The sequence below is a fragment of the Eschrichtius robustus genome, chromosome 15 (genome assembly GCF_028021215.1).
Source record: "Eschrichtius robustus isolate mEscRob2 chromosome 15, mEscRob2.pri, whole genome shotgun sequence".
In the NCBI taxonomy this organism is placed as follows: Eukaryota; Metazoa; Chordata; class Mammalia; order Artiodactyla; family Eschrichtiidae; genus Eschrichtius; species Eschrichtius robustus.
The window spans coordinates 37,459,921-37,473,142 of NC_090838.1; the positions used below are offsets into that span (position 1 = coordinate 37,459,921).

Below are 13,222 nucleotides of genomic sequence, written 5' to 3' on the forward strand. Positions count from 1 at the left end.
TGGGAAGATCCCACATGCCGCGGAGCAACTAAGCCCGTGCGCCACAACTACTGAGCCTGCACTCTAGAGCCCGCGAGCCACAACTACTGAGCCCGCGTGCCACAACTACCGAAGCCCAAGCGCCTAGAGCCCGTGCTCCACAACAAGAGAAGCCACTGCAATTAAGAGCCTGCACACCACAACGAAGAGTACCCCTGCTCGCGGCAACTAGAGAAAGCCCGTGCGCAGCAACGAGGACCCAACACAGCCATAAATAAATAAATAAACAAACAAGGAATTAAATAAATAAACTAATAAATTAATTAATTTTAAAAAGTCACCTCAACAACAGAGTTCAGAGGAAAGAGCCTCCGCTAACTCGGGCCTCAGGAAAGTCACATAGGTTACCTTCCTTAGGCTCCCATCCTCACCTGTCAACTGGGGAGAAGAATTCCTTTCCTGCCTACCCTATACGATGGTGAATATTAAATGACAGGAAGTTTTTGAAACCACTGACACCCTGCAGAGTACCATATAAACACTAGGATTACCTATATTGTTTTGCTTTTAGAAACTATTCAGCTTCACCCTTTCTGTTTCTAATCCCCTCCATCTCCCTTCCCCCACCCCATCAGGGTCTGGCTCTTCCCTCCGGAGGAGAAGGGAGGAGTGATTCACACTTCCTGGTTGGCCTCCTTAATTAAGCCTAGCTTCACTCTCCGACCACTCCCTCTCTTCCTTCTCCTTGGATCAGGTGACCTCCCTCAATAGTTCAGGTGTCTCAGGGCGGCTTTCCACGGTCGCCAATGGCTCTGCCTCGGGACAATAGGGTATTTCATACACCCTATCTTGAAACTGACAGAATCACCGAGCTCGGGTGGAATCTGAGCGCTTGTACCAACTACAGCTGCGCGGGTGGAGAAGGGAATGGGGGCTTCCAGTGGGGCCGAAGTGTGTGTGTTGGGGGTGGGAGGAGGGAGTGGGGCGGGGATGGGCCCCGTGTGTTTCTGGTCTTTGCAGAACAGTGTCTGGGCTGCCCCTCCTTTCTGACCTCCGCACACCGCAGCAGTAAACCTGTGTTAATTGAACGACGCTTTATTTACTGCCCACCAGACAGAGAGCCCTGTCCGCAGCACAGGATTGATGGGGGTGGGGGGGGGCGGACAAAGAGGAGGGCGTCCCACCCAGGACTCAGGTCTCAGCCCTCAGGATCCCCGAATCAGTCTCATCTTCCCGAGCAGAATGGAGGAGACGGGGCCGGAGTCTCAGGAGGGCGAAGACGGAGGCGGCAGCAGGGTCCCAAGGGTCCCAAGGTTCTATCTTTACTATTGAGTAACCCGCGCTGGTCGAAATCCGCTTCGTGGTACCCGACAGTGCGTCAAGACTACACCGTAGAGCGCAAATGAGGGAACGGGGTAATTATGCTGATGGTTGCGGAGATAAACGCTCTCACCCGACTTCAGCGGGTCACTGAGGCTTTGAGCTCCGCTGCCGCAGCTCGCTCCGGAGCCAGTGCTGGTTCCGAGTTTCGCATCGCCCTCGTGCTGCCTCCGATCCCCGCGGGAGTCATCTGCGCCCGCCCCTGCCACCCGGGGCCCCGGGACTAGGCGCCGCTCCACTCCTGGGCACCGCGCTCGTCTGCAGCCGGTACCCTGGGAAGACGTGCGCTGAAGACTCACAGGGACCAGGTTCAAATGCAGGTCCCGCCGCTGTAAACGTGTCTGACTGGGCAAGTTCCCGAACGTGACTTCTCAGTTTCATGTACCAGTAATAATAGCTTCTTTGTGTGGCCGCTGTGAGAATTAAACAGATACCAGGTGTGTAAAGTGCCTGATGCGGAGTAAGCGTTCACGAAATGGCAAGTATGACCTGTTAGTCTGGGGACCACGAAGTCACCATCGAGCTGCGTCTCCACGGCCCAGGGCAAGTTACCCGGATAATTCTGCCAGCAACGAGCTTTTGAAGTAGTGAGAGGTCCTGGCTGGGCAGCCAACACAAACCCTTGGAAAAGCCCTGAAGGAAGGGAATCGAGGGCCTGCAGCTCTGCAAGGCCCACCCCCGCGGCTGCTCTTGCCTTCTGGCTGCTCTTGCCTTCCTGTCTGACCCGTCATTCCCTTTATAGGACCTCAGGCGGCTGGTCTGGCTGCCGGGCCGGGGCAACCGAGGCTACACTCCGCCCGGAGACTGCAGAATCCCAGGCATCGGCCAGTCGGGCCTGAGTGCCCTGGACCGGCAGAGGTAAAGTGCCCTGAGCTGGGATGGCTACCAAGTTGCGGACGGCTTCTTCTCCCGAGGTGCGTCCCAAGCCGCTAGTTCAAGGGCCAGACGAATGAGGCTGCCCAGTCCCTTGGTCCCCTTGCTCCCCTGTGCTCAGGCCCCAGAGCTTCGCGTCATCTCGAACAGCGCGCGGGTCACTTGTCCCTGAAAGCCGGTCGCGCCGGGCCTGGCATCGAGTGCGCGGCTGGGTCTGCGAAGGCCTCGGCCGCCCGGAGCAGGCGGAGCCGCATTATTTCTCCTTGCAGCCCGCCAGAGTCCTAGCGGGTGTACGCTACTCAGAGAGTGAGGAAGCACTTGGTACTCCGGGTGGACCAGGCCGCTGGTAGTTCTGGATTTAGCCCTGGCAACGGCCAGGGCTGCTACCGTCCTAAAGAAGGTGTCCTCCTACGTGTCCGCCCTCGTGCCAGCCTATCGGGTTTGTGGGTCCTCCAAGAAAGGGAGCCTCTGGGGCAACTAGGGGTGCCTGTCGGGCCTCGCAAGGCGCGCTTTCTTCAGGCGCATCCTCAGGGTCTCGCCTAGACTCTCACCTGGCAGGGGAGCAGCCCTGCTGCTGAGATCGAGGGGGAAACAGAGTGGAAAACTCACCGCATTGGAGGGCACCCAATCTGACCCTCTCCTCTCCGATTCCACCCCACAACCCAGGAGAAACATTTCCCGAGTTACAGCTGTACAGGAACCCACGGAGTTTCGAGAAGAGACTCCTGCGAGGCGACTCTCGAGGCCTTGACCCTGACACAGGGACTCGAGATCTTTCTGGGCTCCACTGCACGGCCCCCAGCAGCAGCGACCCAGAGACCCTCCTTTCCTCCCTGCTCACCCTGCCCGCATCCAGCAGCGGCTCCAGGAATCAGGAATCAGGAAAAATCCGTGCAGGGTTGGGTTCCCGCGGCACGAGAGGAGAGGCTGGTTCTCCTCCAGCCCCAGGCGCCTCCTTTACAAGCCGCATTCCGGGCTCCTCCGAGTGCCCTGGTCAGCTCACTGGCTCACCCACACACCTCTGTACTCAAAAAGAGCCACGGTCTCAATGCACGTGTCGGCCCCACCTATTCACACCAGCGCGGTTTTTCACCCTATTGCATGCACACACTCTCTTATGCCTTCTCACATCTCCCAGTACGTCCTCACGCACTGGGTCGCTTCCCTCTCCAGCGTCCCTAGGCAGCTTCTAGTGCCCAGGGTACCCAAGCCGTAGTGTTGGAATGGGGAACACGAGAGAGTGAAGGGGCCCAGTCATGAGCCCAAGCCCTCCTCTGTCCTTCTCCACCCGCCCCTCAATACAAAAACATTCACAAGTTTCCTGTCCGGAGGCCCGGCAGCATCCCAGCAAGAGGTGGGCACTGGTGGAATCCAGGAGGCCAAATTCCCTGTGTCCTGACTCTGGTGCGCCCACTCGGCTGGTCCCTGCTTCTCTCAGGGGCCAAAATGGTGTTAAACAGGGACTGGGTTAAACTGAGGACCAAGTAGACCGGTGTTCTCCCCAGATCTCCCTGGCTCTGTTGAACCTTGCTTGTGTGGCAGGCCATCACCACCTGCTCCTTAGGCCACTCCCTGGAGATGCTCTTCGCAGGAGGGACACCAGGTCCAGGCCTGACCTGAAGCCTGGAGAGGGGTGCTGAGTGCGGGGTGAGGAAGGAGACTGCGCGGGGAGCACAGCCAGCCCTCACGCTCCCGTCTGCCTTCAGTAGCCCTTGGCTTCTACAGCCCCGAAGCAGATGAGCCGGCCAGCTGCCCTCAAGGGCTGGGTTCTACCTTCTTCGTTAGGGTTTTACCTTGGAGGGTACATGTGTATGGGACCTGGCTGGGAATAAATGAAAGGTGAACATGGTCAGGGAAGCCGAGAGGGAGACTCCTGCTTCTAGCTGCTGCGTCCCTTCAGGTGGCCCGAGCAAAACTCTCGGCTTCAGTGGCTACTGGCAGAGGGGAGGGATGACAAGTCATTGGGAACACTGTTTGGTGAACACCGACGGGGAATAGCTGCATTCACCTGGCAACATCTGTGCAAAAGTTACGTCCAGTTGGCGTGGTCGGTCTAGTGGAGTGTGGAATGGAGGACTGGCTTGTATAGATTTATACAGTGGGTGAGTAGCTGCTCGGGTTTATTTTGAGACCTTCTGCATAGTTTCCCTTTTTAAATAAATATTTTCGGAGTTAGCTTTCCAAGGGGGAGGGAAAGAGGGAAGTTGCAACAAGTAGCGCCACTAAGCCAGAATAAAGCTCCAGGACAGGCACCCCGCCCCCTACTGGCAAGTGAGAACTCCCAGCAAACTCCATTGATTCCACCTGGACCTCTGGAGCGAGGGTGGGGTCCCTGACCGTTTGCAGCCTCGGGTTAGGACCATCTCTTTCTCTGGGCCACAGCTGCCTGGAGCCAAGGCCTTCCCGGCCAGCCGGGCTTCAGGGCTGTGTTCTGGCCCCAGCAGGTCCATGGGCTGGGACGGGCTGCTCACTGGGGCACCGGTGGGAGGGTGGGTTTGAAGGCTTCTGGGGAGAAGCAGAGGTTTGTGTTTGTGTGAGTACAAGGATGAGGGAGGGGCTCATTTGTGTAGGTATTCCCTTACATCCGTGCAGGCGAGTGTTTCACCTGAGTGCATGTGTTTGTGTGTCTGTAAAAATGGGTTGAGTGTCTATGTGTGTTTGTGTGTGTGAACACATGTGTGACGGAGAATGATATTTCCCCGTGTGGCCACAAGTGTGAGTGGGTGAGTGTTTTTGTGCTACCCACAGTGCCCGGCACAGTGAATCGAATGATAGATGTGTACGCGTCCTTGTGAAAGTTGGTATAGAGCCTGTTTGCCTGTGACTGTGAGTGTAGAAAATAGGAGGCAGGTAGGGGAGATGTGGGCTCCAGGGACTACTGTGTTTCCTCCCTTCGAGAAGTAAGGACGGGCCTGTCGGCTCAGCTCGGCTGACTCAATGCAGCTTCTCGCTCCCTTGAGCCTCTCTGGACCCTCAGACAGTAGCAGGCTCTACACCCCGCCAGTCAGGGAGGGTGGGGCCCCTCGGGTCCAGGAAGACCTGAGTTGTCCCCTGAGAGCACAGCCTCCAGGAGAGGCCACAGGAGCTGCCAGGACTGCACTTCCTCTTAGGGGTGCAGGGGCCGTGGGGTGCTTAATGCCGTCTTATCCTGCTGGGGATTCCCTTGACCCCCACGACAGCACAGAGCTTACGCTGAGGCAAAGCCTCCCTCTCCAAGTTAGCCCGCCCAGCTGCCCGCGTGCCCGCGGGTCTCGACTGGGAAGGAATCCTTGATATTTAGAAAGTCCGCGCAGAAGTGCTCTCCGCGAGCGCTGATTTCACCAGCGCAAAGTGCCGGAGAGGTCCTGGAGCTCCAGGATCACGGGGTCAGAAGAGCGCCTCCTCCCCTCCATGCCTTCCCACCCAGGGCCGGCGGGTCTGGTCGGAAGCGTCCCGGTCGCGGAGGAGTAACGTGTATGGTACCAACAGCCACCGAGACCTGAGACGGAAAAGCCTCAACTTCCTCCTCGAGGAGTCCCGCCGGCTTCGGACCTGCCTGGACCGGCTTAGACTTGTCGCTTGATGGGGAGGGGGGCTGGATCCCTGAGAGGGGAGGGGGCGCCCTAGGTTAATTTACAGCCGCAGAGGCACCTACGGCGCACGACGCACGGAGGTGCCTCCCCTGCCTGACCATCCAAGCCCCGGCGTCCGCTTGTTCCCATTTAGAACACGCGCCCGGCGCGCCCGGCTCCCCGAGTCTCCCGGACTTCCCTTCTCCCCAAACCCCTTCATCTTCACGCCAAACCAACGGATTTCTGAGCGTGGAGACCTTCGTTCCACGGCCACACGCACGACCCGGGCTTCGCGGCTGGACCAGCGGCTGCCCTTTCGGCCAGCGAATCTGCCCAGTGCGTCGTGCCTGGTTCTGGGGATGGCGACCACCGCTAAGGAGTCCGCCCTTCAGGAAACCTCCACGGCCCGACTTGTTTCCCAGCCTTGTTATGTCCAAACACACGTAACCACGTTACGCACACAGCCTCTCATTTCCTACCCCCATTCCCAGGTGAAGAAAGAGGCAGGTGAGGGCACTGCTCGGCTGTTGGGGGGAGAGGAGTCCCCACGAGGGACAGGCCCCTTCCCCGCTCCTGCAGGGAGCTTCCCGGACAAGAAAAGGGACAGAGGGCTTTGGGGCAGGAGGCTTCAGAGTACTCAGCCCCTTCACCTTGCGACTCATAAACGTTGTGTGTGTGGGAAGGCGCCTCCCGGTTTCTGGGACTCATGGGGCTTCGCTGCCCAGAACGGTCCACCCGGGGTGTCGAGTCCCTGTAGGGAAATCAGACACAGCTGCACTCGTGGCTCGCGGGCCTCGTGGTATATATCCATATATATATATTTATGATTTCTAATTTTATTATAAAATAAAAGCAGAAATATTTCCCGAAGAACATTCACATGAGGGCGTGACAGGGAGATGGCAAGTCTGCGGCTGGGAGGCACGCTCTGCCGGGAGCACGGTGGCCACAGTCCCAGGAGGAAGAGGAGAGCGAGTGGCGGGGCCTCACCAAGACAGAGGGGCGAGCGGCAAGGGGGCGTTCAGGGGCTTCCCTGCCGCCGCCTTTGCTCTTTCACTTAAGTTACTAGGCAGCGCTGACACCTGCAGCCCCCAGCTGACCCCGGGGGGAGGGCCTCTGGAGAAAGCCCGGGTTCAAAGGCCCTGTCTTCTCTTTGCTCTTCCCCCTCCCACTCCCACCCCAGTAAAATGAGGAATGGGGGGAGGGCAAATAGACCGCCAGGCACGAGGAGAAAGACCGACGGGTACAGCCCGCGAGGTGCAGGAGGCTGGCGGAGAGGAGAAACAGAAAACAGAGATAGAGTAATAGAAACCTAGCGAGAGATGGCAAGCCGGAAGTACAGAGGGAAACAGAGACAGTGAAAAGGGGGAAAGCAAGAAGAAAGGGAAAGAAGAGAGAAGGAAGGGGAATGAAGAGGAAGAAAGAGCAAGGAAGGCAAGGGAAGAGAGAGAAGAGAGGGAAAGAGAAGGCAGGGAGAGAGAGTAGGAGAATGGTGTATAATTTATTCCCTTCCCTGGTTCAAGACCCGGTCCCAGGCCTCCAAAGGATCTCCAAAGCAACTTGTTGAAAATAAATCCCGAACAAAGACTAAACCAGAGAGCCATCCGCCCTGCCCGGGCCGGCAGTTCTGCCCGCTCAGCGCGCGGGTCTTTCAGTACCTGGTGGGGTCGCCGGCGCGGGGCGCCCTCCGGACACGGTCCTTCTCAGGTCCCGAGCGACCAGCCCAGAAGGCAAGCGCGTCGAGGCAGGCGGGGCTCTAGGAGCCCAGGTCCACGAGGTTGGCCGACATGGGGTTGAGGATGGAGTCCTGCAGGCCGTGGTGATGCTGCAGTGGGTCCGAGCTGCCTCCCCCCGGCACGGGCACGGGCACGGCGCTGGGGCCCGGAGGGTGGCCCAGGCTGTGCAGGGACGGCAGCCCGGGTGGCGGCGGCGGGCTGAGCAGCAGCGCGGGGCTGGACGACGAGTGGTCTGGCGTCCCCGACGGCGTCTTTTCGTCCTCCGAGCTGCCTAGCACAGACTTGCCGCTGCCGTTCAGCGACGCAGCCAGCGGATTGTGGCTGTTGGAGTTGGAGTTCTCGCTGTTCTCCCTGCAAGTGCAGGAGCAAAGCAGCTGGGTCAGCGGGGAAACCGAGGCTGCTCGGCGCCGCGTCGCCCGGAGCCAGAGCCGCCGCGCGCTGCCTGCGGGTGTTTTCGGTTTCTAACATGTTTCGCGGGCCAAGCCTGGGCTCTGGCTCTTTCAGTCCCTCCAGACCCGATTTCTCTCTCTTATACCTTCTCCCTGTATCGTTTCTATCTCCCCACCTCTCCTGCTCTTAATCTCACGAATATCTTTCTGCTCTCCGTGTGTTCTGCCCTCCTTGCCTACCCCCACTGAGTGGCTAACTTTTCCAGAGCAGAGGGGCAGGGGGGCAGGGTTCAGTGGAGTTGTAGGGAGAGGGACAGGGAGGAAGAGAAGGTGCCTGGGTTTTTGGATCACTCTTGGCTCCTCAAGCCAGGGTTTGTTGTGGAGAAGTGGGTCCAGGAGAGTCAGGGACCCTAGATTGTAGGCTGAGGGTCCACTTGAGGTTGGGGATCTCACAGGTCCTCATCTCCCTTTGCTTTTCTCTGCTTGAGGGAAAACCCTGTCTGAGGGACAGGTTCCTGGAGCTAAGGGTCTTTTCCCTCTAGTTCCAAACTGGCAGGCCTTGTTAGGGTTTTCCTTGCTTGGCCTAGGAACGAGGCCCTAAGGATGCAGGACTCCCTTTTCCTGGTGGCACAGCAGAAACTTCAGCTGGGGGCCTGAAGCTGGGGTGTGGAGGGCAGCTTCTGGGAGAAGAGAGAAGGAAGAGTGAAGGGGATTGCTAATCCTGGCCTAGACTTTTCCACCATACCAGAAACTGAGGGACTCTTCAGCTCTCACCTGGGGCCTGACCTGAGAACTTAGTTCTTCAGGACTCTGGATGCATGCCATTCTGGGGGGAGGGGGACCTCAGCAGGGAGAACCCACCTCTTGCCCTGTCTCTGACCGACCGACAGCCCCTGCCCAGATTTGGAGATTTGAATTCTTGGGTAGATTCTCTCTTTACTGGCTCCCCAGGGCCTTTTCTTTCTGTTTTCCTGGAAGTGAACTTCCCACAGGGCTGGCAGCTGAATCCTTACAACTGTGGATGCTCCAACCTCATGGTCTTAGAGACCAAGGTCAGCTTGAAGCCACCCCCCCCCCCCCGCCCGACTCCCACCGCTGATTCCACTGTTCAGCACCCGCACTCTGACCCTGGCCATTCACTCTGGGCTGCACACACCCCGTACCACAGACCCCAGGTGTCTCGTTTTGCTCTTACACTCAGGCTGATTCTGTTCCCACAGTCAGCTTCTCCCCCTTCAGATTTGGGGTTCTGAGGGGCCAAAGCCACAAGGGCCTCATGGTCAACTGCAAGGCTAGTTCAGCAAGTCCTGGTTTCCCTGAGGACAAGCAACTCCCAGCCCTTCTGCTGCTCTCAGCTCACCCCAGACATACCGACCTACCTGCCAAAGAGGGTAGAGCCTGAGCAGAGAGGAGCTAAGGGCTTGGCAGGCCAGGGAAGGACTGCTGGGTCCAACGAGGCAGAAAAAGGGACATGTGTTTCTCTTCTCTCCTGGAGCTGACACTTCCTCCCCAAACCTTTCACCTCTTGGTCCTTTCAATGCACGATAAGACTTTCCCTATCAACCCCCCTATCCAGACAAGGAAAATTCTTCCAGGCCTCTCCACATCCAGGTCGTACCAGGAAAGTTCCAATCCCAGTCCTGACCCCTAATCACACGGCCTGTAGCTGAGTGAGGCAGACGGGAAGCCCTGGGAAGTGCTGGTGAATTCTCACAGGCAGTCTAAACCCTGCACCCCGCACCCCCCACCCCCCACCCCCCGAATAGTCCTCGCCAAAACTCCTCTGTCCTCCGACCTTCGGAGGACTAACAGGCCTTGCCTGCAGTGCGCCCCTTGCCTGGAATCCAGGCCTACCGTCTTGCCTTTGCCCCGAAGGTCGCTGCTTCTCCACTTTTGCTCACAAGCGACCAGGGAGTTAGTTGACAACTTCCCGATTGCTCTGCCCGCTTCAGACAAATTTCCGATCTCCTGGTCGCCCGCAAGCGCCGTCCGGGTCAGAGCAGGCTGCAGCAGGGCCCTTGCTGGGACGAGCGGGCCCAGTTCAAGCCTCTCCAGGGGCTGAGCGGACGCCCTGGGACCCCCTCCCTCGAGCCGGGGGTAGCTGGCGCCGAAGCTCTACTTACTCGTACCTTTCCTTGGCCTCGGCTGCCCGGTCGCGCTGCCGCCGGTTCTTGAACCAGTTGCTGACCTGCGTGGTGGTGAGGCCCGTGGCTTCCGCCAGCTCGCGCTTCTCGCGGGGTGAGGGGTAGGGGTTGTGAGCGTACCACTCGCGCAGCACGCTTCGACTCTTTTCCTTGAAGCAGTAGCTGGTCTCCTCGCCGTCCCAGATGGAGCGCGGCAGGGGAAACTTGCGGCGCACTCGGTACTTGCCCACAGCGCCCAGGGGCCGGCCGCGCAGCTTCTCCGCCTCGATGTAGTGCGCCTTGAGCCACAACTGCTGCAGCTTGGCGTGGTTGTGCGGCGAGAACTGATGGCTCTCCAGGATCTTGTAGAGCTCGCGGAAGTTGCCGCGGTGGAAGGCCACCACCGCCTTGGCCTTGAGCACGCTTTCATTCTTGTGGAGGTGCTCGCAGGCGGGCAGCGACCACAGGAAGCGGCCCAGCCGCTCGATGTTGCCGCCCTGTTGCAGCACCTCGCATACGCACGCCACTTGCTCCTGCGTGAAGCCGAAGGTGGGTAGCATAGACATGGTGCCGGTTGCGCCCACCCGCGCGCGCCCTCAGCGCGCCGCGCGGTCCGGCATGGGCGCCTCCCCGCCGGACCGTCCGGGCCAAGAGGCGGGCGGGGGCGGGGGCCTGGCCTGGCGCTGGCTCCCGAAGAACTCCGAGTCACTGCAGGACGTCCCCGAGCCGGCCGCGGGTCCCGCGCCGCTCCGCGACCCCGCCGCCCGCGCACTTCTCCCGAGTCCTCGTCCAAGCCCGGGGGCCGCCCGGGACGCCGCTCCGCATGCTCCGCGCCCTCCCGCCCGCCAGCCGCTCCCTCGTTCGCTTCTCGCTCGCTCTCCCTCCCGTCTAGCTCGCTCGCTGCTTTTTTAATAATATTATTCTAAGCGGGCATGAGGCGCGGCGGCCCGCGCCCTGATTGGTCTGGTTATCTGACCCGGGGCCTGCCCGCGCCAGACAATAGTCGGAGTCAAATTATTCGCCATGGAGACGCTGTCAGTCACTGGTAACCCGAGCCCGGCGGGCCTGGCGGCTCCCCCCGGCCTGCTCCGCTGACAGATCGCCGGGCTCCGAGCAAAGCGTAGGGCAGCCCGAGACGGGAGCCGGCGGCGCTCCAAGAGCCTGGGAGGCGGAGAGGGCCGGGCAGAGGCCAGCGGCGGCGGTGATTGACGGGGCGGACGCCCAAAGAGCAAGGGAGGAGCTGGACCCGGGAGGCGGGGGTGGGGGGGGGGCGGAGTGGAGACGCGCAGAGAAGAAAAGGGGAGGACCGAAGTGGAGAGGGAAGAGGGGAGAAGAGAAGGCGGAGGACGTTAAGGGGGTGCCGGAAAGAAGGGGAGGGGGTGGGGAGGAGGGAGCCACGGGGGGGAAGAAACTTTGCCCAGCTTTTCGCAAGGCCGCGCCGGCTGTCCCCCGGGTCATCACGCCGCTCCCGGGGCTGCTGTTTGCCGGGTGGATTCTGCCCAGGAGCTGACCAGTGGGGTGGGAGAGTTTGGACGCGCTAGGGCGCCCCTTAAAGATTTGGCTTTTCCTGCTGACAGTGCCCCACCCCCATCCTAGGAGTTCGGGACCCGCGAGGTCCGCGAGGGAGAGGGGGAGGGAGTAAGAGAGAGAACTGAGGAAAATTTGGCAGTGGCTACAGGCGGACGCTTGAGAATCTACTTCATGGAGGATCCCGCCTTTCCTCCTTCGCTTAACCGGGCCGGCTGCCCCGCGGCCAGTACCGCCCGGCTGAGCGCTCTTGGCTCCTCGCTGGGCGGGGACTCAGACTTAACCCCACGGGTCCCACGGCCCGAGAAGCTCCGGCACTTCCGTGTGGCCTCCACGGAAGTTGACTCCGGTGGGCAGCGCCGGTGGTCTGCCCATAGGGATGCGAGGGCAGGGAATCTAGGATGGTCTTGGCCCTTCCCCTGTGGGTGGTCGGGGAGGCAAGATCCACCACCTTCTGGCCTCTCAGCTTGGACTCGGCTCTGGCCAATTCCAACATGAGAACCGGGTCGCCGAGCTCCGGAACGAGGGGCTTAAAAAGGGGATCCTATTTTTTGCTACTTTGTCACGGCGCGTGTGTAAACACGTGGCGCTGGTTCTCTGGGAGAAGGGCAGGCGAGTAGGTGGGAGGGCTGGAGTGGAAGAGGGGGTGTTGCGGCTGTTTCTACGGTTTTGAAAAGCCCCGGGGTTAGCTCCTTCCCCGACTGGTCCTTCCCACCTCCGTTTCCCGTCTTGGCTCTGAGCTGTTGCAGGCTGGAGCCTCGCTGGCTCCCAGTGCCAGGACTCAAGCCAAAACAGAGCCCCGGCTCTGCCTTCAGCTTAGGACTGTGCAATCTGTGTCTAGGCCACATTTCTTGGTTCCTACGCCTTTAAATTTACTCAGAAGTTTGTGCTAGGAGCACTGGAATGGGGGTCCGGAACCCTGGGTTCAAGCTGTGACTTTGCTTGGTGCTTTTGAGCAAGGCTCCTATTTGTTCCTCTAACCCTTAGTAACATTTCCCAAAGTTTCCCCCCTGCTCTAGCATTCTAGATGTCCTTTGGGGGACTTGCAGGCATGAAAGAGTGGGACCCTGGGATTCTCCCTAAGACTTCTGCCTCTGGGGGCCTGTCCAGGTGTACTGAGACCACAGGGTTATCAAAGTATGTTCCAAGCCCGTGGCAGGGACAGCTCCCTGCAGGATTTCAGGTGGCATGCTCAGAGCCCTCATCAGTGTGCTGAGAGGAGCCCTGCTGTGTCCAGGCCACTTTATCCGGAGTCCCGTGTGCTGCCACACAGGGTTTGCCCCAGAGTCGGGCTTAGAGGACTCTGGAAGACATGAGGAAGTACTTACCCCTGGCTGCAGTGGGTTCAGAGCCCACCTTACTCGTCCCAAGAAAGGGCAACCTACTCTTTCCAAGACCTCTTCCTCAGCCATGTGATTCATGACTGGCAGGCAGGTCCCACCTCTGGCCATGGCGGTCTTACATCTTGGCAAGATCAAGTCCTAACTGTCGGGGAGCACCCTAGTCTGGTGCAGGTGAGTGGGACTGGGCAGTAACTTCCTGGTGTGAGGCTTTGGGCCAGTTTATGATCTCCACCTCATTCTCTCCGTTAGATGAGGCCTGCGTGATCTTTCAGGTCCCTGTTGCTGGAATGAGTCTAAAAATACTAACCTTGAAAAAGTGGG

At 59.6% G+C, this 13,222-nt stretch overlaps 1 protein-coding gene across 1 annotated transcript; it reads right to left on the reverse strand.

Annotated features, from left to right (window-relative positions):
* Positions 1-6,655: 6,655 nt before the first annotated feature.
* On the reverse strand, positions 6,656-10,851 carry SIX2 (SIX homeobox 2). The gene is made up of 2 exons (XM_068564525.1): positions 10,038-10,851; positions 6,656-7,870 (listed from the first exon to the last, which is right to left on the reverse strand). The coding sequence occupies exons 1-2, from the start codon at positions 10,595-10,597 to the stop codon at positions 7,540-7,542; spliced, it is 891 nt and encodes a 296-aa protein (XP_068420626.1). The 5' UTR covers positions 10,598-10,851; the 3' UTR covers positions 6,656-7,539.
* Between the last annotated feature and the right edge of the window lie 2,371 nt (positions 10,852-13,222).

Coding starts and splice junctions, on each gene's coding strand:
- SIX2 (XM_068564525.1), bottom strand. CDS start 10,597: ATGTCTATGCTACCCACCTTCGGCTTCACGCAGGAGCAAGTGGCGTGC. Junction 7,871..10,037: donor GCAGCCGAGGCCAAGGAAAG/GTACGAGTAAGT, acceptor CTGCACTTGCAG/GGAGAACAGCGAGAACTCCA.